The 23552-nt window shown below is 42.1% G+C and overlaps 1 protein-coding gene across 5 annotated transcripts in view; it reads right to left on the reverse strand.

Annotated features, from left to right (window-relative positions):
• The window catches only part of ARHGAP24 (Rho GTPase activating protein 24), a 716382-nt gene that overhangs the window by 70314 nt on the left and 622516 nt on the right, over window positions 1-23552 (reverse strand). For all 5 annotated transcript variants that reach the window (XM_083176529.1, XM_083176535.1, XM_083176520.1 and 2 more), the window contains one exon: window positions 12922-13044. In XM_083176529.1, coding sequence (XP_083032655.1) covers window positions 12922-13044 — 123 coding nt within the window. The remainder of the gene's footprint in view (window positions 1-12921; window positions 13045-23552) is intronic.

Here is a 23552-nt window from a genome sequence, read left to right on the forward strand (position 1 = left end):
CCCACAGTGAGCCCTGTGTTAATAATGCCAGCTTCAGGGCAAATTCAGAGAGCTCCCTGCAAATCCTGTCTGATGGACATACAAGCTGATCACTTACGGCTCTGATCTAATTATTTCAATCACTAAGCCCAACGGGTGCGGCATCCCCTCTCTCTCTCTCTCTCTCTCTCTCTCTCTCTCTCTCTCTCTCTCTCTCTCTCTCTCTCTCTCTCTCTCTCTCTCTCTCTCTCTCTCTCTCTCTCTCTCTCTCTCTCTCTCTCTCTCTCTCTCTATATATATATGGTACTGCTTTCCTAGCACGGCGCCCGTCTCATTGATTGTATGCCTTAATTTTAAGGTACTTAAGGCATACAATTAACACGATGGACCCGATTTTTTAATCTCATGGATCTTATGCATACATAAGATGCATGAGATCCATGAGATCCATGAGATGCATGTGATAAAAAAAATTGTGAGCCCCCAATAACCATTGTTAACTCCACCAGCACTATCAATGCCAACCGAAGCATGGCGAGCGCAGCGAGCCCGCAAGGGGCGGCGGTACGCGTCCTCAGACCTTTTCATACCCCCACTATCCACGTCGGCGTGGAGTTGATTTTATATAGTGTGGCGAGCGCAGCGAGCCACTGAGCCCGAAGCTTGGAGAGCGCAGCGTGCCCCGCGAGGGGACGTGGACTACATGTATTCTGAAGTGGAGACGGGCAGAGACCTCCAGCAGCGCCGTCCTGAAACTGGGACGTGTGTGTGAGATGCATGCGCGTCCCAGTCAGATGGAGCGCCTCTGCGCCGGCGATCGCCAGCAGAGACATGCTGACGATCCCCGGCCAAAGAAGAGAGGCGCTCCATCTCTATATGGCCCCTTAGTACACAGGGTCCCCGGTGCAATGCACCTGCTGCACCAATGGTAGTTCTGCCTCTGCTTTCATTTCCAAACCTTCCATTTTTCATCTGTATGTGTAAGGTGAAATATACTTTCCCAGGGTCCCTGTCCTACATTGCTGGCTCATATCCACACCTGAATGGAATATACACAAGTATTTTTTGTCTCTCTCTCCCTCTTTTCTCAAAGCCTGCTTTATATTAATTGTACACACCACAATGTTTTCTCTTCACCTGCTTGAAAAGGTCACAGCTCAGCAAGCCCACCTCGCTTTGATGATAGCTTTGACTTAACCATTCCTTATATCGGAATTTAGATAACATGTCAAAAAGAAAGCATTGACTCGATAAAAATAGTGTCATAAATAACTTGCATATGACACTAAGATATTTATTGATCCTTCAGGTCTTTCTTAAGCATGTTAAGGGATGTTTATCTGGCATGCTTTTATTGACTGGGTCAAAAAGAGTTATGTCAAAAATCTGGTTAACAAGCCATATGCAGACTCATTTCTTACAAAATGATACAAAGGAATTGTATTCCCTTATGTAAATGGAAATCACTACTTGTTACAGGCAGAGTTTCCAACGTCACATCATCGCACAGAGGGCAAAGAGCCAGCAGCACAGAACAATCCTATGGATGCTCCAATCGGCTGTACAGGCTGCAGGGTGACTATTGTATCTGGAGTTTCTAAATTCCAGGCACCCTGCTAGCCAGAAGCAAGGAATGTGGGGAAGCAACAGTGCCGCTCTGAGAGACCTGTGCTTTGTGAGGTGGCACTGGGAGCACACCCTTAGTTATGGTGAGAGGGTGACAGCTTCCTGGTGACAGAACTCTTTCAAAAGTGAAGAAGACATTTATAATGAAGGAGGACTACACATATAAAACTGGTTATATAACTGGTTCACAGCTAGTCATTAACACAGTCTACACTTTTCTCAATTTAGTCAGCAATCTCTTCTCTGTCAAAGCAATGACTGGCAGTGTCATACTGTAAGTGATCGTGTGTAGACCCTATAGGGCAATGCACCATTGTGGGGGAGATGTATAATATCAAGCTTGGAGAAAGATAAACTACCAGCCAATCACCTCGTAACTGCCATGTTACAGGCTGTGTTTGAAAAATGACAGAAGACAATTTGTTGGTAATTTATCTCGCTCCACTTTATCATTTTATTCCCCTGTAGATATTATATCATTATACAGTTAGTAGTGGCCTCCTTTCATACAATTTAGTTATACATCTACTGTGTCATTTAGGCAGGGCCGCAGAGAGCTGAAAACCAGGCCTGCACACTGATAAGTGGGGGTGCTGTGAGTCCTCCAGCCAGCAGCAGTGTTACATTGCGGTATGGAGGGCCCACCGATTGAATGCAGTGGTAGGTGCCATGCTCAGAGCTCGCTAAATTTTAACAAATGCATTGTCTGGGCATTATATGCTCATTGCCACAGGGTTGAATGTGGAAACGAGCATTCAACTCCCCTGTGGCAACGATCATATAATCCTCCTTGACAACAAGGATAAAAAACCCTTGGCATAGAGCATGAAACCCCTGGCATTGAGCATGCTGGATGCCAGGGGTTACATGCTCAATGACAGGGACTTCATGCTCTATGCCAAGGGGGTTTTATCCTTGTTGTCGAGGAGGATTATATGCTCATTGCCAAGGAGGAGTTAAATGCTTGTTGCCAAGGGGCAGTTATACGCTTCCTGCCAATGGGGAGTTAATTGCTCGCTGCCTAGGGGGAGTGAAATTCTCATTGCCAAGGCGGATACATGCTCATTGCCAAGGGGGAGTGAAATGCTGACAGGCCCCTCAAACAAGTCCAGGCCCCAGAAAATGAGTAACTTTTAGTACCTCTCCACCTTAAAACCATATTAACTTAAAACAGAATAGGGCATTGGTGACTGTGAATTATTTCTGCAAAGGTTTCTATAAATATAATTTTCTACAAATTGATTGGTTGCTGTAATACTGTATTGAGCATATTATGGCACCCCCCAACAGCCCTCTGTCCCATCCCGAACACCACCAACAGCCGCCCCCATCCTGAAGTGTGCATTAGCGATGCACCCTGCGATGCTGCGTGCTGAGCAATCGTGCTGAGTGGGGTTTTGCCTATGGTTTATAGGCAAAACCCCATGATCTAGCAGGAATGCTGTGCAAGTACTGTCTTTCCCTGTGGGCAATATCGACATGTGGGACCGCGCATCGCCATCACTGCAGGACATACACACGGAACGATCCGTGCTCCATTTCTGAGTGATCTAGTCAGATTGTTTTGAATTGGGGCTGAAATTGCCCCATGTGTATGCCATCCTACACTGATATAGTATTAAAACAAACACAATTACACAAATACAACAGTAGCCATATACAAGGCAAGAGGTTATATGGACAACAATAAAATATAAAAGCAATGTTTTATACCATAGGATAAACAGTTTTTTTTATTAGGGGGACATTTCTAAGACCAATAAGCAGCATATACGGTAAACTGTTTAGTCAGTAGTACCTACAAGTGTCATAAAAGACAAAAAAATATTAAAAAAAAGATCCTATTTCTTCAGTTTCACAATCGCTTTTTGCTACATGACCCTTTTATAACTGTCAGGTTTTCCACTGTTAAGTGATGTACAATAAGGTGACTGTTAGTGACCTGTAAGTGGATATTTTATAATATGACATTCTCTGTATTTTCTACAAGGATTGCAAGCTCCATGTTGGTGTGTGTACCGTACTGCATCTAGCTGAGTGCTACCTCCTGGGGGATGTTATATGAGCTGGAAGAGCAAAGCCTTTCAAGTGTTCAGAAAACATTGTGAGTGCTTTCCCTTTGACTTTGCGCGTGATTGAGTTCACTGCTCCTACACAACCATCTGATTACTTGTGTAAACTTCAACCCTACCATGGATTTTCTGCATAATGTGATCCGGAGGAATAAATGTGAGAGGATATATAAACAATAAACGAATCCAAATGCATTACATTGTTTCTCCATTCAAACATGTACATGTGCTAAAAATAACATTTATACGCGTAGTGTTTGTCTTGAACGCTTGTTAAAAACATGAAAACAGTATTACATTTTTTTTTCACAAAAAGATTATTTAAGTTTTTCACATGAGAAATAAGTGCGGCATCATTAAATCAGTGCCAACGGTTGGTAGATTTACAGATATGAACATACTGTACCTCTTCTGAAGCTAAAACACCTTTTAATCTTGCGGTAAGTTGCTTTGGGAATGAATGGGTTGGAGGTCAAGGATGCAGAGGGAGAAGCTGCTGCATTTCGGTCTTCGAGCATCATACAGGTGCGCGCCCTCGTTGATACCAATGGTGTCCCTCACAAGTAGCATTTGAATAAGACCAATGAATCATTCCCTGGACCAGAGATTTTCATCTTTAATGTCATCTTGTATTGTTTGTTTCCTTGCATATTTCCTTCATATGCTTTCTGTCAGCCATGAAAGGTTACTTAGAAGAGATCTTCTTACTTTTTATTATATCACATGACTGGTCTTGTTTGTGAAGATGTCAAAAACAATCAGTTCCCCCTCTCAGTTCAAAAATAAATAAATGCTAAATTAGCATGGAAAAAGTCAGCAATCCGGTTAATGAGCAGATGAAAAGGGTACTGTATAAATCCTTCCGGTCTTTCTCAATGTATATCCCAAGGTGTAGTGACTCTATAAAAAAACAACAACTTTATAGAGCGATGCCATGTTGTTATCTCATTGGCTCTTTTCATAAAGTTACTGAACTATGACAGTTCCGTGTACCAGAATGTCTGATACCTTGGTTTGCTGGGAGTCTCTCCAGGAAGGTTTTCTCTTCTCCCAGTTAGCAGACTAGAAAACTGAAGCTTAGACTACTCCTCAGCCAAGGAATGAAGTGGCTGAATGTGCTCCAGGCACTTCACATACAGAATACAGGTGCAGTTCTAATCTACAGCAAGCAGGAGAGTGTAAACAGCTATCCCAGGCAGCAGTAGTAATGAGCTCCCTAGCTCTGACTTTGAGTTGACTTCAAGCAGGCATCACGTGTGACAGCTTAGTGATTATTAAAGGTGCAGTCCTCCCTCTTCATTCCTTCTTCAAATAACCTTTACTTCTGATTTACACTGCATCCACAATTCTCCAGCAGATTTCCTCCCAAGAATGTCATGTCAACGTACAGCTACCACAGCTTAATATATATAAATATATATATACATACATATATATATATATATATATATATAAAAGCAGTTCATAGAGCCGGCACTCAACACTACCAATGTACTGTCCCCCGGTTAGGGGGGGGGGTGTGGTGACGGCGGATGGAGAGCTGGTGGACGGCAGAACGGAGCTCCGTTGGAATGGGGCGTGCGAGCGTCTCGTGCACACGTGCCCCCCCTCTATTGTCAGCCCCGATGATAACGAGCGGCGCTACATCTGTTTATATATACAGTATATATACACACACAAACTCACTTCACACCTATATACTCATATATGTCCATATCTAGTGTTGCCCTGTCTTTAATTCATTTTTTTTTACGTGTGTGTGTAACTAAGTTTCGACCACCCAAACACCCTTCTTCTGGAGCTTCTTTACTTCCCCACTTGGGTACATTGTTCTTGCAGGATTGGTCAGTGAGGATGAGAGCATGAGGATCATTTATGGGGAACCTTTTCCATCAGAGCACTTACATGGTCTGCTTTGTGCTCACGAAGGCAAATGCCTACTTTCCAAACATGGGACACCCATCCACTGACTAAAAGTGCATATCAATGAGGAGAAGAAATTACAGCACAGATGTGCACCGACCCTCTTGTTTTGGATCTGTACTAATGACTTGTTCTGTTCTTACCAAAACTGCCTCACGTGTTTTGATTTTGGTTTGGGATCTGTATTTTTGTTTTGAAAAATATTTAAAAAACAGCTAAAATACCATAATTCAGGAATATTTTGTTCCTACGGTATTATTACAGTAATATCAACCCATTTGAGTGCCAACACCTCTGTGAGAGATGTGCAAAATATCTGCTAACAATACCAGCTTGTTATATAAATTCAACTAAAAATGTGTATAAAAAGATTATATTTCCTATATAAGATAAACATTACAGGTCATTATGATGAATACAAATGTTTGCTTGGCAATTTCCACACCAATTGTAACAAATTCACTTGGCACTCAAAGAGTTAACCTCAATAACATTAATTTACAGTCATTTACAGTCAATTTCGATTACTTCACAGTTCACAATATTGTTCAGCAACATGTTGCAATGTTATGGAGTGTTGCAGAGATATGGACGCTTGATTCTTTATTCTCACCACTTAATTATTGTCGTTAAGAAGAGGTAAAATATCCCTGAATAATTATCACAACATGAATTTTGCTTAATCCAGGGGTTGACTAATCATTTTTTGGAACAGCCAATATACCCCATGTTTTTTAAGGATAACGTGAATAAAAGTTATATTTTATCATATTAATCAAAGTTATTGAATTTAAAAGAATGCCCCAAAAAGAAGTTATTAACTTCTTTAGCTTTTGCTAATTGCTCTGTGAGTAAGGGCTTTACTGCCCTAGGTGCAAGGGGGGCAGCTGCTATGGGGCCTAAAGCTGGTCGCTGATGAAAAGGAGAAACTGCTGGTCGCTGGAGCATGCTCCCCCGACCAGCGACCACCCCAGGGCTGGTCGCTGAAGCATGCTCCCGGAGACAGTCGCCTCATACACACAGGGATATAGTCGCTCAGCAACCATATCTCCGGCGGTAATGGCTAAAATCACCCCATGTATGGGGCTTTAGAGGCAATCCCTGCAACCAAGCAATTTCTGCAGCCAGAGACTTCTGTACCTGTCAACAGGTAGTTTGGGTCTTCCTTAGCTAACTGCTCCAGCAGTCTCAGGTTTGATGAATGCTTTGTCCAGACTACATGCTTTATCTCTTTCCATAGGATTCAGACCAGGGCTCATAGAAAGCCACTTCAGAATAGTCTATTGATTTGTTCTTAACTATTCATGGTGCTTTTAGCTGTGTGTTTTTTCATGAGTCATTATTTCAATGACCTTTAAGGGTACCAACAAGTTTGTTCACGTCTATATAATGAAAATAAATTACTGACATAAAAAACAAGGCAAAAATATAGGAAAGCAATAAGCAAAAATGTAATAGTACCAAAGATCTTCTGCATAAGCTATTAAGGAAGCTAAATACACACAGCAGTTATGAGACAAGTTACGTTTACAGATATTTCGAGCCGGTTTTGTAATCTGGTGGCAAGTTACTTGTAATGATGGCTTTAATATGTTGATGCGCCATCTTACATCATCATCAAGTGCCTAAACTGTCCAGCAGCCTCTTCTTTGAGAATCCAGATGCAGTCGGTGAATACTGCTCTCCAGCTGACATACTGTAGCTGTGTGTTGAATTTAAAATCATGACTGGTGTCTAGAAGTGAGGAGACGCATTTTAAAAGTAATTGTCTACTTAATAGGAAAGCTAGCTTTTATAACAGTAGCTGCGTGCATATATGAAGCAATGTGAGTACAGAGATCTTGAATTATAGGCACAACTAAGGTTCCTATTTATCAATCCATTCCACCAAGACACCTGCTTATCAGAAACACTGTCCTTTCTCCAGAGCAATTCAAAAATTGTTAGAAAAAAAACTTTTGTAAAAAAGAAGAAATGTTAATTAATGTTAACTTCTCTCAAAAATGTATAAAAAGGTTCTTGAGCAATTCGAATGTTTAGGTTATATAAACAAAATACATAGAGGGTTATCCTATTAGCAGTGGTAATTCCATGCTAATAGGTTCGCCAGGGGCTATCCTATTGGCCCCGATGCCTGTTTCGCCTGGTGCCAGCACTTAATGGACACTATGAGCATAATCCACAATAAACAATCCTTTAGACCCACGATGACACATGGGAATATTTAGCCCAGATCCCATGTGTTATCAGATGACACATCGCAATATCAGCCCGTTCTTTTGTCTGGAAAATGAGCATGGCCAATAGGATACAAGTCACAGTCCATCACGTACATTCATGTATTCTGCACTCTAAGAATATATACATTGATTTTAAATTTACAATCGCAATGTTTAAGGACAATACATTAGATTACCTGAATTACTGTAGTGAATAAGATACAAAATATTTCTGAATATATAATTTTATGGATCTAATGGAAGCATAAGTAAATTGAAACCTGTGCATGTTTTTCTGCTCAGATCATTTAGTGTGGCAACTTGGATATTAGTGGGATTAGCAGCTTTAGGCAAGAAGGTAAATAACAAATGCAAAAAGATCCTACTAATTTTCACCAATACAGAACCAAAAACTATAATTATAATGGCCATGGGAGGGGTGTGATTGGTTATGGGCCACCTATTTTGGTTGGGAGGTACCCAACAAACCCCTACCTGGAAATGACTTCAACCCAAATAGTTGAGGGATATTAGATACTAGTAAGCCCGCTCAAAGCAAAACCTTCGAAAGCTAGTCTGCTACCTTCTATGTTTGTATATGTGTGAGAAAGAGATGTAGTTTCCCTCTCTGCCAGCAGATGGCAGTGTTTTGTAGACTCACGGACACTAGACTTATGTAGATGATATTTGACTTCTGATCATTTGAATTTTAACACATTTTTCAGGGTGTAGTATCAAACTGGTGATTATTATGTAATTATTAATTATTGTTGGAACAATGGGGCATACAGTAGCAATCGAATTGTGCATGTGCAAGGGAAATTAGTAACATAAAATGCATATAGATACTCTAAACCCTTTGCAGTCTGACTGACATGAAGCCGGCATTTAGAAGAAGTAACCTGCCATTATACTTGATGTGTCAGAAAAAAATACAGTTGTGCCCAGGCGTTTTTGAGGATGGTCTATGCAATGACCACTTCCACCATGTCTCAGTTGCAGACGCTTCAGACCTACTCACAATTGCAAAGCCAATAAAATCCGCGATTAGCAAGCCATTCAATATTCTCATGCAATTTTACAAAGGGCGGTTACTCTTTTTGTCTGGGAAGCAGCTTACTCCTCGAGGTGTATTGTGAATTCTCACATTAGCAATCCATGCTGAATTATCCCCAGTAATCACTAATGTATGCCCAGCTTCACACACAGGATATGTGCATTTGGAAGACATTTTAAAATAATTTTTCAATTTCATTTTCAACTTTTGTAAAGTTTTTATACAATTCCTTGTTTATGTATAACACTGCATAAAATATTTATCAGAAAAATGACAATTATCATATTTGTATTTTTTGCCACCAGTACGTTCAACACATTAATCCACGGAGAAAGAAATCCTGAAACATATCAACGTGTACTGCATCCCAATAGTGATACAGCAACATCTTTGAGCCAACGAGACGTTCCCGGGCAGCAGGATCGCATGTGATATATCGCAATACCAGCCAAGCTGGCCCAGCTCAGAAGCAATCCAAGAAATTGCTTTTGCAGCAGGGGCGACTCAGAGGGTCTGATGCAATATGCATGGGACCACACAATGCATTGGACCCGCTGTCAATCACCTGCAATTTGGGTTCTTTTCCTGTGATTGATTGCTGCCTTTACACACATGTATCTTGTAATAATCTTTGTTATTTCCAAGTGACTTTGACTGACCTTCAATAATGCAGAAGGGCACTGTGCATGCAAACACACAAGCAATGTCCTAAGTGACTTTGCTGATGCTGTTTATTCTAGTAACATTGTTCTTTGGAAAAAAAAAAAAGGAATGATGTTCTAGATACAAGCTTTCACCCCCAGCAGGAGTGAACAAACATTAATTTAATCATGTAGTTAATGATTAATAAAGCTGCCAGTTCACACAACAAACCTGATGAGGCAGCCCTATGTCAGACCAAACACTGGCTCACAAACAAGTATGTTGTCTTTAATGGAAACATACCCAGGAAAGTATTCAGTCATCATTACAACCATATAAGATAGAGAGAAATGTGTCCCAGGATCAGTGTTAAAATAACAAATATCTCCAGTAAATATATTAATATCAGCAGGCTTAATACATGTAAAATTCTAGTAGAATTAAAAAGTTATAGGTGCCATATAAGGTACACTAGTAAGCCCGCTGGAAGTAAAAGCTTCCCTAGTCTGCTACCTTCTGTGTTTGTGCATGTGTGAGAAAGAGATGTAGTTTCACTCTCAGCCAGCAGATGGCAGTGTTTCGGAGACTCAAAGACACTAGACATATATATAGATTATAAGCAGAAACAGGCAAACAACAGTAATAAACAAACAAAATAAGCATAAAGTACAAAAGTGTTAGGGGGGAATTATCTCTCCTCTTCAAGAAGGTGATAAATAAATAAATAGATGCTGATTGGTTGCCCATAGCAAAATCCCATACCCTCCAACATCTGAAGGGCAGAAACTGGTAAAAAAAAATGAGAAAGGGGAATGGCCACAAAAAAATGGATATGTTCACAAGGAAAGGGGCTGGGGCAGAGTTTTGTTGTTTGTTCTTACTTAAAATTAAATGTTGTTTTATTTTGTGTGTGCTAGATTCACTCATGTGCAGCCGGACGCTTCCCCCACCAGGCTCCCACCACTGACATAGACTTAAAAATGTAATGTTTAATACAGTTATTTTTAAGTCTCTGTCAGTTTGAGCTAGACTCACTCACTGGTCACTGCACGGCCAGACGCTCCCATCACTAGGCTCCCACCACAGAGATCATGCTGGCGTCTGGAAATTTCTAAAGCGCATGCGCCAGACAGCCACTTAAAATTTGTGCAGCCCCTGAGTGCAGGAGCGGGTCCGCGGGCAGCGGGACCTGCCGTGATGACGCATGCTGCAGGGACCGCAATACACCACTGGGAACGGGTGCACTGGGCCAGAATTCCAATCCTATCCATCGCATCACAAGCTGGAGTCACAGGAGCGGCGTCGGGAACCTTGGAAAACCGGTAAATCTGTACTTTTCTTTGTGAGGGAGGGGTGGTGCGCACGAGGGTGTGGGGGGGGGGGGGGGGGAGTGGGCCCATGCTGCAACCTGGAACCTTTGTTGGGTTGAAAACCATTAGTCCGTTTACACTGCCTGCAAACCCGGGTTTAGGCATGTTCCCATACAAAACCCTAGGTTATTAGGGTTGGGGTAAAAGGAGTACTATTCACTCACGCAGCTCACAGAAACGTTCCATATGTCTGGTTTACACTTAAATAAAATAAATCAAACTCTAGTTTATCCATTGGAAACTGCAGTTATGTACTATCTTCTCTTAATCCATGTCTTGCAATATAAGTAATAGGCCATAGTTTAATAACTTTTCATTTAATATTTTTTTTCATTAAAGAGTAAACAAAATAAACCTTAATTATGCAAGCAGTTGGTTAATGCAGGTAATGACCATTGAATCTCAAAGAGCTAAACCTAAAAGAAAAGAAAGGACTGCAAAGTCTTGACTGTGAGAAAAGCAGATAATCCTTAATTTACTGATACAATTTAGCACTGTGCACTGTACTGCTTCCAGTGGTGTAGCTAGGTGCCACGGTGCCCGGAGCAAGGGCATGTTTCGCGCCCCCCCAATTTGTAGAAGGTGAGGCTCTTGCGCAGTGAAAAGTGGGCACGGACCAACATTATACCCCACACTGTAATGCCCATTGCACATTTTAGTGAACTTTGTAATTCCAATTATACATAAACCCACACATGATGCCCATGACATACTATATAACACTCCGCAATGCCCATGACATACTATATAACTCTCTGCAATGCCCATTACATACTATATAACACACCGTAATGTCTATTACATACTATATAACACACCGTAATGCCCATTACATACTATATAACACACCGTAATGCCCATTACATACTATATAACACACCGTAATGCCCATTACATATTATATAACACACCATAATGCCCATTACACATTTGACACAAAAGGGCCACTTACCTACATGCTCAATGCCAGGGGCTTCATGCTCAATGCCAAGGGGCTTCATGCTCGATGCCAAGGGGCTTCATGCTCGATGCCAAGGGGCTTCATGCTCGATGCCAAGGGGGACTGAATTTGCTCATTGCCAAGTGGGGCTGGATTTGCTCATTGCCAAGGGGGACAGAACTGTGCAGTGGCCCGCTCCCGGCTCCCTACTGCTATTTAAATTAAATTCAATGCACCGCCAGTAGTGTGCAGCAGGGAGGGAAGGTGGGAGCGGTAGTGTGCAGCAGGGAGAGAGGGTGGGAGCGGTAGTGTGCAGCAGGGTAGGTGGTGCAGTAGTGTGCAGCAGGGTGGGTGGGTGCATTAGAGTGCAGCAGGGTGGGGGCAGTAGGGTGCAGCAGGGTGGGAGGGTGATGGCAGTAGGGTGCGGGAGAGTGGGTGAAATAGGGTGCAGCAGGGTGGGAGGGCGGGTGCAGTAGGGTGCAGCTGCAGTAGGGTGCAGCAGGGTGGGTGCAGTAGTGTGCAGCAGGGTGGTTGCAGCAGGGTGGATTGCAGTGGTGTGCAGCAGGGTGGGTGGTTGCAGTAGGGTGCGATGGTGGGTGCAGCAGGGTGGGTGCAGTAGCGTGCAGCAGGGTGGGAGGGTGGTTGCAGTGGTGTGCAGAAGGGACACCTCCCCCCTGCCAGTGTGCGTCTGAGTCCCCCCCTCTCCTGCCTGTGCTGCGTCCTGTCCTGGACTGGGCTGTGCTGTTCCCCGCTCCCCTGTCCGCTGTGTCCGGACTCCAGGAGAGAGACGTGCTGCTATGTAACATTCACGTCTCACGCTGGACCGCTAGACAAGGGGCGCTTGCGGTCCAGCAGCCAATCAACTGGTGGCTGCTGGACCGCGAGCGCCTGTTATGAATTTTACATAGCAGCACGTCTCTCTTCTGAGAGACGTGGGCTGGTGAGCGGGCTGACGGTGCCGGCACAGCTCCGGCGCCATGCTATTTTCCGGCACCTGGAGCGTGTGCTCCACCGGCTCCGCCCTCGCTACGCCTCTTTCTGCTTCTGCATTATATACTGTATATACATTGTCTCTGTAATATCCAGAACTCACCTCCTCCAAATGGTGCCCATATTACTCTTCGGATAGACTTCACCCAGTCTTCCATGTCATTCTGTGTGCTGGCCATAAGAAGGTATGTTTCATGATTTGCAGTCATTCGCTCCCGGTCACCCCCTGCAAGAATCAGGAGAAAATATTACAAATATTGTCTTTGTTGCATCATTGCAAAGATCATTTCTATAATCACGTCATGTGCATTGAGACCAGTAAAAGACCAAAGATAAAATAAATATACAAAGCATACGCTCATAACACACATACTGTACCTCACATAAATGCTATTATTTCCAGTGTATTTTACCATACACATAATCACACGTGGTATACAAACCAAAATGAGATCAGTTACAGACAGTTCCGTTTTGGTTCCTAAAGCTCACTTATATTTTCACACCTGTTTCTCAAGTGTGGCCTCTTCTGCTATGGTACCAAATAGGTTATTTATACTGTCTGTTGTGCATGGTACTTGTAGAGATAAATTAATTCAGTGTATTGTGAAAGTACATTGAATTAAGCAGTTACATTTTCAGTCTGGATTTACCTAAAATTCTCTGGATATTATATACCCCCTGGAGAGATTACTGCCCTTCTTGAACTCATTCATGGAATGACCGTATGGGGCCTAGAAATGCACTGCTCTGCCTCTGATTTGGGGTTTTGTGATTTGACAATACACACAGGGCCTACACACGGGGAGATTTGCTAAGCGCTCTGAGCGATGCTAGATCACTCAGCAAGATCGTTCAGCACACAGCGATGTGTCATGGCCAGTGTTCTCTAGTGAGAGAACTGACCCTGCCCAGCGATTAAGCAGATTTATCCAGCATATTTATTGTTGGGGGATAGCGACGCGCGGGGGCCACACATCGCTAACGCTGTGGCCCCCACACATCGAGCGATGTAGGGGAATTTTCTTAGTGATATAGTTAGTTCACTTACAACTTGTCAATGCCTCAACTTACACAGTAAACATAAGTACCATGTATTGTACAAATACAGTATGACTGCTCAATTGGTACAGGGGCGGATGGGCCCGCTGGGAAACCGGGCCATTTCCCGGTGGGCAGGCCCAAAACTCATTAAAAACGGGCCAGCCGCGCTCCCCCTGGGCTGCCTTGCCGCGGCACTTTGCGCACAGCACCTCCCATGAGCCATCAAGCTGCTCCCGTTCCCCCTCTGCCCAGGTACCCAGCTAGCAGAAAGAAGCAGCAGGTGAGCCCCCCTGCGCATTACATATGCATACACCACTGCCACCACCTCCCCCAACTTACTTACGCCGCCGCCGCCCAGGGCTTAAAGTGGTCATCCAGAGGTGGGGGAACTGATTTCTCTATGCCACCTAATTACCCCTTCTCCACTCCCCCCATTAGGCAGAGACAGGGCCAGTGGTAGGGTTTTAGAATGCTTTTCTGTGAGAATTACTGTGTAGGGGCCAATGTGGACGTTAAAATGTTTCACATCACCATTAGAGGTGGTGGAACTCAGTTCCACCCAGTTCCCCCTCACTTTAACCCCTGCCGCCGCCACTCGCCCCCCACCATCTGCCCCCCCCCCCTCTCTGCAGGAAGATTCCCGGGTTGGATTCAAGTCCCAATCCGCCCCTGAATGGGTAGATACTGTACATACATGATGATCTTTTGCACTGAATACACATGTGAAACATAAGTCATCTGTTATCTGTCCAAAGCATGAAGAGTATGCATAGAAGAACAGTTCATCTCCTTCACAGTGAAGACTTATTTAATTTGATGCATACATTATTTACATATAATTTTACAGGTGTATTCTGCAGAGCTTCTCAGCTGCTGACCCCTGAGCTCTTGTCTTATGGCATCTCAATAACATCCATCCTCTGAAATGTTAGGATGTTAGGAATGCTGCAAACTCTATTGTTTACAGAACTTGCAGCTAAAAAACAATTGAACTTTTAAAGGTTACACAAACAGACTAGCAGTATGAAAGCAAATAAACACAGTGATATGTGCAACACAATATATTTAAGATGCATAGCATTACATACTGTAAAGAAGAACTACAATATACTGCATACTTACCTACCCTTCCGAAATGGCAAGAAGGGTCCCAAAAATTGGGTCCTGCACCTGGCCCCCCTGGAAGGCCTTCTGCATTTAGTGCCCCCCCCATCTACCCTGCACTCCCTCCATCTGCCGGTCAAATACCAGGATTCATGGCTCTTTGGGGACGGGGCCAAAATTATGCAAATTACATCATTTAGTACCACCCCCTCCCCGAAGAGCTGTGAAAAGAATTTACAGGAAATGGGGCGGAGCTTAATGACAGTTTTCTCTTACAACCCAAAAACATACATGTACAACTTCCATGTCTATATCAACTTACAAAAACTCTTCTGTCTTTATCCAAGAAGCTCTAAAAAGTTAAAACCTACTGTACCGTGCTTGGTAATAGGTCAGTTGGCAGTCATTCTGATTATATGTAATTTGCTACAGATACCAATTTATACTGGTATTTCTATCTAATCATTTTCATTTAAAAATGTTTTTACTTGTACTCAAAATATCCTGTATTGCCTTTGTTGCATTCATTTTTGCATTCTTTCATTACCCAACTGAAGTAAATAAAGGTTTATGTACATAACAGTTACTTTAATATAATGTAATGCATTATACTTTACTATACTTTCCCCATCCATGTTTTCTTATTAGCTTTAGTAACGTAGCCGTGTGTATTGTAGTGCCATCTCTCCATATGGATAAATGATCTTCTGTTTAACCTTAACTGGCCTGGAGATAAATTACTATTGTAGTCACACAGGAGCGTTTCAAGAGAGGGGGTGCTGTGTGCAGTTTCAGATGGGACCCCCTACTCTCCGTTTGTGCAGTAGACTCTGGAATTGTGCCAGAGTCTACTGCACACGCACAGGTTTCTGGTAGCATGTTGCCCACGCTGTGTTATTGTGGAAACATCTATTACACATGTGCGAATCACTGGAAAATGGCTGCAGCAGCCATTTTATCAGTAATTGTTGCCACTAAACTGCTGGCGTAGGGCCAACGTAGAGGTGAGTATGATTAATGGGTGCAGGGTGTGCAGTGTGTGGCCCCCCTGGTACACACACACCTTGCACCCATTATAGATAGGCCAGTGCAGTCACATATGCTTATATTTAACCTTACTCCATGTACAAATGAACTTTCAAAATGTTGCTGCAAGCTGTATTTATATTTACCAATGCTTTTAAACTAAAACATCATTTTTTCTTAAAAAGTCCAGGACTTACTGTATCTAGCTTAACATCAAACAAATGAAGACTTGACCGCTATATACAGAATTTGCAAATCGAGCGATTACCAAAACACGGTGCATGCATACCATATGCATCATGCATGTGTGAGAGGAATTAGCACATGGATCATAAATGTAATCCCCTAGCGGTTTGCCTGACAGGAATCTGGTGTTTGGGCTGAAAACCTGATGTCTGTGATGTCAGCGATGGCCACTGTCTCAGTAGCAGATCAGTGGGAGCCTCAGACCTACGTACATACTGTATGCACAGAATTGCGTATGGATTTGCGAATGGATGTGATTAACGATCCATTCGCAATTTTCTAGCAATTTAGTAAGTGGCATTTTCTCTTTCTGTCTGAATGGTGGCTTTCTCCTCACAGTCAACTGCGAATTCTCACACTAAGGGGGAAATTTACTAAGATGTGAAATACACTTCACAGGTCATGTTGCTATGGACAAGCAATCAGATCCTGTCTACTATTTTCTAGAGGGTGAAAAAGAAATAAGAAGTGGCTTCTGATTGGTTGCCCGTAAAAACAACATGACCTGTGAAGTGTATTTCACATCTTAGTAAATTGCCCCCTAAAAGTCAAGCCTGTTTAATATTTCAACAGTGCCTCTGAAATGATGAAGTAAGGCTGAATTGTCTTAAATAGTTAAGCATAAAATGTAATCTTGAATATGCTAGAAATCCCATTTATGTTTTTTTTAAATGTATTATTGTACTGTCATTTTTGTAGCATTGATGTTTTTTGTTTTCTCTTTTTGACTACACAGTTTCCTCTGCAAATACATTAGATCCTTGTAAAAGGACACCTTAATAGTACTACGGATAGATGCAGGAATCATGTGGCATGCATTCTGTATAATCAAGTCATAACTGTAGCAGGTATTTTTAGAGATAATAAGGAGGTAGCTGTTGTTGAGCCAGATGGCTTGGTACTTGCACTGACTGTTTATATAACAAGTCCTTTGGTAAGATATCTGCAAAAGTCGGTAAACATCATTATTTTCCTGTGGATTACAGAAAGCCTTCCATAAAATGCCAGTACCCTTGTCCCTCATGTGCGTTGCTGACACTAGCTGTAGTACACACAGCAATTCATCAGAGATCAGAATGCCCCCTCTCATCACCTTCTCTTATAAGTTCCATAACAAAGCAAAGGCTTTTATAATTGGCCGCACATTTAGAAAACTCGGGGAGTATAGATGGAAATGCAGTCCATGCTGACAGTAAGGTTAATAATTTCCTATGTGTGTATTTTCTTGTGGGCAAAATTGTGAGATGTGATAGCCTGTAGTCAGAGAGAGATTAAAGGGATGGATCCGTGATAGAGTCATACACCAAACATTGGGATATGATTAAGGGGTAAATGTATGAAGCTTGGAGAAGTGATATCTATCTCCATAAAGAACGTTATGTAGAAGGTGATAATGCACCAGCCAATCAGCCCTTAACGGTCAATTTACATTTTGGAACTGATTGGCTGGTGCATTGCACATAACGATCTTTATGGGGATAGATAACACTTCTCCACGCTTCATACATTTACCCCATAGTTTTGCAGAATATCCTTTTAAAGTAAATGTATAGGACAACATTAATAATATACCATCACTGATCACTACACAGTGGAGGTGGCAAACATCATACAGGTTAATATATAGACAACGGCATTGACCATGTGGAGTAAGAAGTGTAGTTCCATGCAGTTCTTTGCGTTGGGATACAAATAATAGGTCAACAATGTCTAGGTTGACAGTCAACAGGGCGACACTATATGTCGACACAGACAAGGTTGCCCCACGGGTCGACAAAAGAAAAAGTTCAACCTCGCAATGGTTGACAAGTGAAAAGGATGACATGAGTTGTTTTTTTTTTTTTTTATATTTTTCCATCCAAGTGGCTGCGGATTGGGAATGGAAGGTTGGCAAGTGAAGCGAGTCATGTGAGGGTACCTGGTATACTAATTTGGGGTCCATGTTAGCAAATGTACAAAGTGACATAAAAAAAAAACTAAATAACAACATCATTTGATCATTTCCGTGTAGATATTTTGTATGTTTTGTGCATGTTGAACTTTTGGGGTCAGCCTAGAGACACTGTCGACCATTTCACTGTCGACCGGCTTTACCACACATCTATCTATCTATCTATCTATCTATCTATCTATCCATAGATAGATAGATACTGTAGATAACATAATATTCTATAATATAGAATATTATGTTATTATTAAACTTTTATTTTTTGTCTTTCTTCAGTCCCCAAACTACTGTATATATTTCCCCTGTGTCATTACTACCTGGTCTGTATTTGGAAGGATTGCTTTCTCAGTCTTTGGTCATGACTTCCATTTCCTCTAGAATCCAGCAATGTGAGCAATCATATCCTGCTGGATTATGACTAGCTTGAAGGGATGAAAGCTTTAAGACTAAAAGAAAAGACTGAAACTGTACCTTAGCCAATAGCAGAAAACAAAGGTTCTGAAACATAAATGTATATAGTTCTGTATATTATATCTGCATACATTGTGAATTCTACGTTCCCAGTAATTGTTGATGAGTCCTTAACATCGGCTTTTGCTGCGCGGGGGGGGGGGGGCATTAATAAGGGGCATTACTAAAGGGCACTACTAAGGGGCTGGTGTGGGAGACTACTAAGGGGAATACTAAGGGGCTGCATTTAAAATATATATATTAAAAGTAAAAAAACATGAAAAATATAATTTTCCTTTTTTTATAACCGCAGGGGTGTCCAGTCTGCTGTATCAATCCAGGGGTGCCGTTAAACTGTATCAGTCCGAGGGTGCTGCTAAGTCTGCCATATTAGTCCAGGCGTGCTGCTACAGTATGTCTGCTGTATAATTCCAGGGGTGCTGCTAAGTATGCAGTATTAATCCATGGGTGCTGCTAAATCTACCATATAATTCCTGGGGTGCAGATTAGTCCACCGTATAATTCCAGGGGTGTAAAATTGTCTGCTATATAATTACAGGGTTCTGCCCTATCAGTCAAGGGGTGCTGCGAAGTCTGCTTTATCAATCCAGAGGTGCTGCTAAATCTGTCATGTCTGTCATCTGTCGGGTGTATCCATCCATGGGTGCTGCTATCTCAGCCGTACCAATCCAGTGGTGCCTCTACGTATGCTGTATTAGTCCAGTGGTGCTGCAAAATATGCCATATAATTCGAAGGTGCTGCTAACTCTGCTGTATAATTCCAAACAATGATGGGGGAGTAATTGGAGGATGATGACTACATCTTGAATATTATTTAGATTAATTAGCAAAATCATGTTGACAATATAACGATAAATAAATTTGTGGCAAATTAGCATTCAGATTGCGTATACAGTATCAATGGTCCATTTGCAGAGGTGCAAAGTTCTGGCAAAACAATACTTGAGTTTCCTTTTTGTCTATGCAATGGTCATCATGCTTATGTATGTATGTCTTTCATTGCAGTTGGGTAAAGCAGCTTTAGCTTTAAGGTTGATCAATTGATAAAGTTTGCAATGTCATAAAAATTAGGAAAAAGTGTAAGCAACACACACACACACATGCTAGGGTTATTCAATGACAGAATCCCATTTACCTTCCAGTCGGTTTTTGGATGGTGGGAGGAAACCCACTTAAACATGGTGGAGAACATGCAAACCCTACACATACAGTGCTTAATGGGGAATCTAGCCCAAGTACTGTTATGCCATCCGACATGAATAGGTTTTCTTGCGTGTTGCCATGACTCCTCAGGGGGAAAGGTTTTGAATGCATAAAGCCCACTTCACTCACAAAAGCAAACAGTAAGTGGGATAAGGAGAAAACATTTTGTTTGTGCCCAGGAGAACCTGTGCTACTGAATTTGCCTCCATATGTGACCTGCTTTGAGGTTTTTGTGAATAAAAAGCAACAATAAAATAACACCTGTGTAGCAGAAGACTCCAGACAAAGCCTGGAATAACACATCATTTAAATAAGCAATATTTGGGATATGGGACTGAAGCACGAACGAAGAGCAGATGGAGCCCAATAAAAGTATCATCTCACCATCATTGTATCATAAAAAATGTAACAGTAACAATTAACATGTGAGCCCATAAAGTGACTTTTGCTTAACTTTTCCATGAGCAACATCAACATTCCCCTAAGCGGTGTCAAGTCCTCCAGTCATTCTGCATACAGTAAGCATGTCATCATTATGCCTGGGAATGAATCACAAGGAATCCAAATGACTTAAGCTGGTTCAGAAAAATGAGCACGTTATATAGAAATAAAGGCAGGAATTCTATGTACATATGGAAAGTATGAAACAATTATAGTGCATTGCAAGGGTGTAACTATAAGCATAGCAGGCCATGCAGCTCTTGTGGAGCCCAGGAGAATAGGTGCTCTGTCCAATGCTGTGTGAATCCGCCTCTTTGTCTGTTATCTTAAGGTGCCCATACACGCTGCGATAATTGCATGCGTTTTGGACTACATCGTATCGCACACGGCAATCGCACCGTGTATGGGCACCTTAACTGTAATGTGCCGGCTTCCACCTTCATTTTCCCAATTAAATAACAGCAAAGAATACATTTTTAACCATTTTATTAATAATCTTTGATAAATTAATTGTAAACGGCCGTTAGGTCGACACTATTAAAGTCGACATGCATTGGGTCGACCACTGAAGGTTGACAGAGCTTAGGTCAACACATGAAAACTGTTGACATGGCTAAGGTCGACAGGATTCAAAGGTCGGCACAAGCATTAGGTCAACAATGGGAAGGTCGACAGTCACTAGGCCAACATGAGTTTTTCAAATTTTTGAGCCGACATGTGCCGACAGGCGGTGTTTAATGCCTTACCATCCACTAGGGCGTGTAGGGAGAATAGAATAGTGTGCTGAGCGTAGCAAGGCACCGTGCCCTAAACATGGCGAGCCAAGTCAACCATGTTGAGACTCGGGACAAAGAAAGTAAAAACTAATGTCAACCTTTTGACCGATGACCTTCCCATTGTCGACCTAATGCTTTAGTCAACCTTTTGACCCTGTCGACCTTAGCCATGTCAACCTTTTTCATCTGTGGACCTAAACCTTCAGTGGTTGACCCAATTCATGTTGACCTTAATTTGGTTTACCCAATGACCCAAGAATCCTTTAAAGCAAGTAAGCTATAGCTACAGTATAATATGTAATATCAGAGCTTTTAATGTTAAGGAATGGATGAACCAAATAACTTTGAATGAACCCTTGCCCGCTGTACTACTTCCTTATTTCTTTGATAGCCAAATCCAGATAAATTATTATTACAACACAGTGCTAATATGCTAATATGGCAGATCAAGGGGGGGCGGGTGGAATAATGGGGGAAGCAAGTGGTCTCCATCACAGAGACACTGATGATCTAGTTTTGATGCCATATTGTTACCTTATTAGAAAGGAGTAAGGATTATCAATGTAGTTAACATTGGATTTTTTTGATATTTTTTGCCTATTAACCAAATCCTGTGTATAACTATGAAAACAATTTCAAAAGTACCGGAAGCATTACTCTGTGTACAATGTTACAGCTTCGTTCCTGTGCTGCATTACGTTTGAAAGCGAAGTTTAAAGAAAATACATTATGCAGTCATGGTATTTCAGACCCCATTTGTATTCACGTTTGTTCCTCACTGGGTATAAATTTGCATGATATTAAACTGTGACTAATTGGTCTAGGACATTTAGTTAATACATCAAATTTCATAACATGCTGATAAACTGATTTTCTATTAATGCTAAACAAATTATATATTGTTCAGCAAGAGAATGTAGTCTGATTAAAAATCCCATACTATAAAATTACATTTTGTTAACTAAGATGTTAGTCAGGATTCTTAGTTATATGATATGATGACTGTAGGATATACTGTACACTTAACAAATAGAGGTTACAATGATGATTAAGTATACTGTATCTCTATCACTTGAAGTTGCTTTTTGTGCAGTGGCATAACGATAGCGGGTGCAGGGAATGCAGCTATGGGGCCCGGATGCTGTGGGGGCCCAAGGTCCAGCAACCAATCCCCTTCTCTCTTTTGAATGTTATTTCTGCTGCAAGGGTTCAGGCCAGCAGTTTACTCACTGTGGGGGAGGGAGGTGAGGCAGGAGGCAGAGGGCCGGTGGCGGGCTTGGTCGGAGGCGGGATCTCAGCTGGGATCTGCAGAGGTGCTGCATTAGCTGTATAGTGTCCAGCCAGCAAGTGTAGTGCAGACTTATGCCCCACCTCCTCTCTATGGGGTTACTTTACTAAGATAGGATTTCTAATGAAGATGAGATGTTGCTATGGGCAACCAATGAGAATCTACTACTTATTTATTTAGCACCAGCCTGGAGTACTTGTACCCATGGGAGTACACTGCAGACTGGTTGTTTGTACTGAAAATACAATTGGTAATGGCAGAAGATGAGGAAGAACTCCCTTATTGCCATGAAGATGAACCACATTGTGCCACTTCCAGTTCTGTCTGCAGCATCATCAGTGTCTCCTAATGCTTTTGCCCGACCAGCAATCAACTGGGAGCTACCCATGCTGCCCCAGATGTCATCGCACATGGGTGGAGGAAGCAATGGCATTAATACTACAGGCATTAGTGGGAACCCCGGAGACAGCACACAGTCAGCAGCCAGACACAGACGGAACCAATTCCTGACTGCACACTACTCCTTAATATAAGGATATGCATAAGGACACGCATACCGATCACTTCCATTCCACTCGTAAGTACTGTGGATATTTCAAATTGAGAGAAAGGGATACTCATAAATATAAAGCCTAATAGAGGGGTATGGGGGGGTGAGAAAAAAAGATTGGGAACCACTGTTCTAGAAGATAATAGATACAATTGGATTGGATGCACTTAGCAACATCACATCTTTGATAGAACTCCCATCTTCGTAAATAAACCCCTATGATGGTCTCCTCCCGGCTAGCTTCCTGAGGGTGTCCTCATGCTGACAATGCCAGTAAATTACTAAATTGCCACTGCAGCATGCCTGGGCAACCAATCAGATACTATCTATTACAATATCTTCTAGAAGTTGCTTAATAAAAAAAGTAGATGTTGATTAGCTGCCAATAGAAACAACATTACATCTTCAATAGAACTCCCATATTAGTAAATTTCCCTCTAAAGGTATCAAGCTTCAAAAAGTGATTAAATGGAGAGTGATAAACAGCCAGCCAATCAGCTCCTACCTGTCATGTTACAGGCTGGGTTTGAAAAATAACAGGTAAGAGCTGATTGGCTGGTTGCTCCACTTCATCGCTTTTTGAAGCTTGATACATTTTTCCCTCTATCTGTAAACTTATTCAAAATTGTTAAGCTTT

Source organism: Crinia signifera, chromosome 1 (assembly GCF_055691185.1).
Source record: "Crinia signifera chromosome 1, ASM5569118v1, whole genome shotgun sequence".
NCBI classification, from domain to species: Eukaryota; Metazoa; Chordata; class Amphibia; order Anura; family Myobatrachidae; genus Crinia; species Crinia signifera.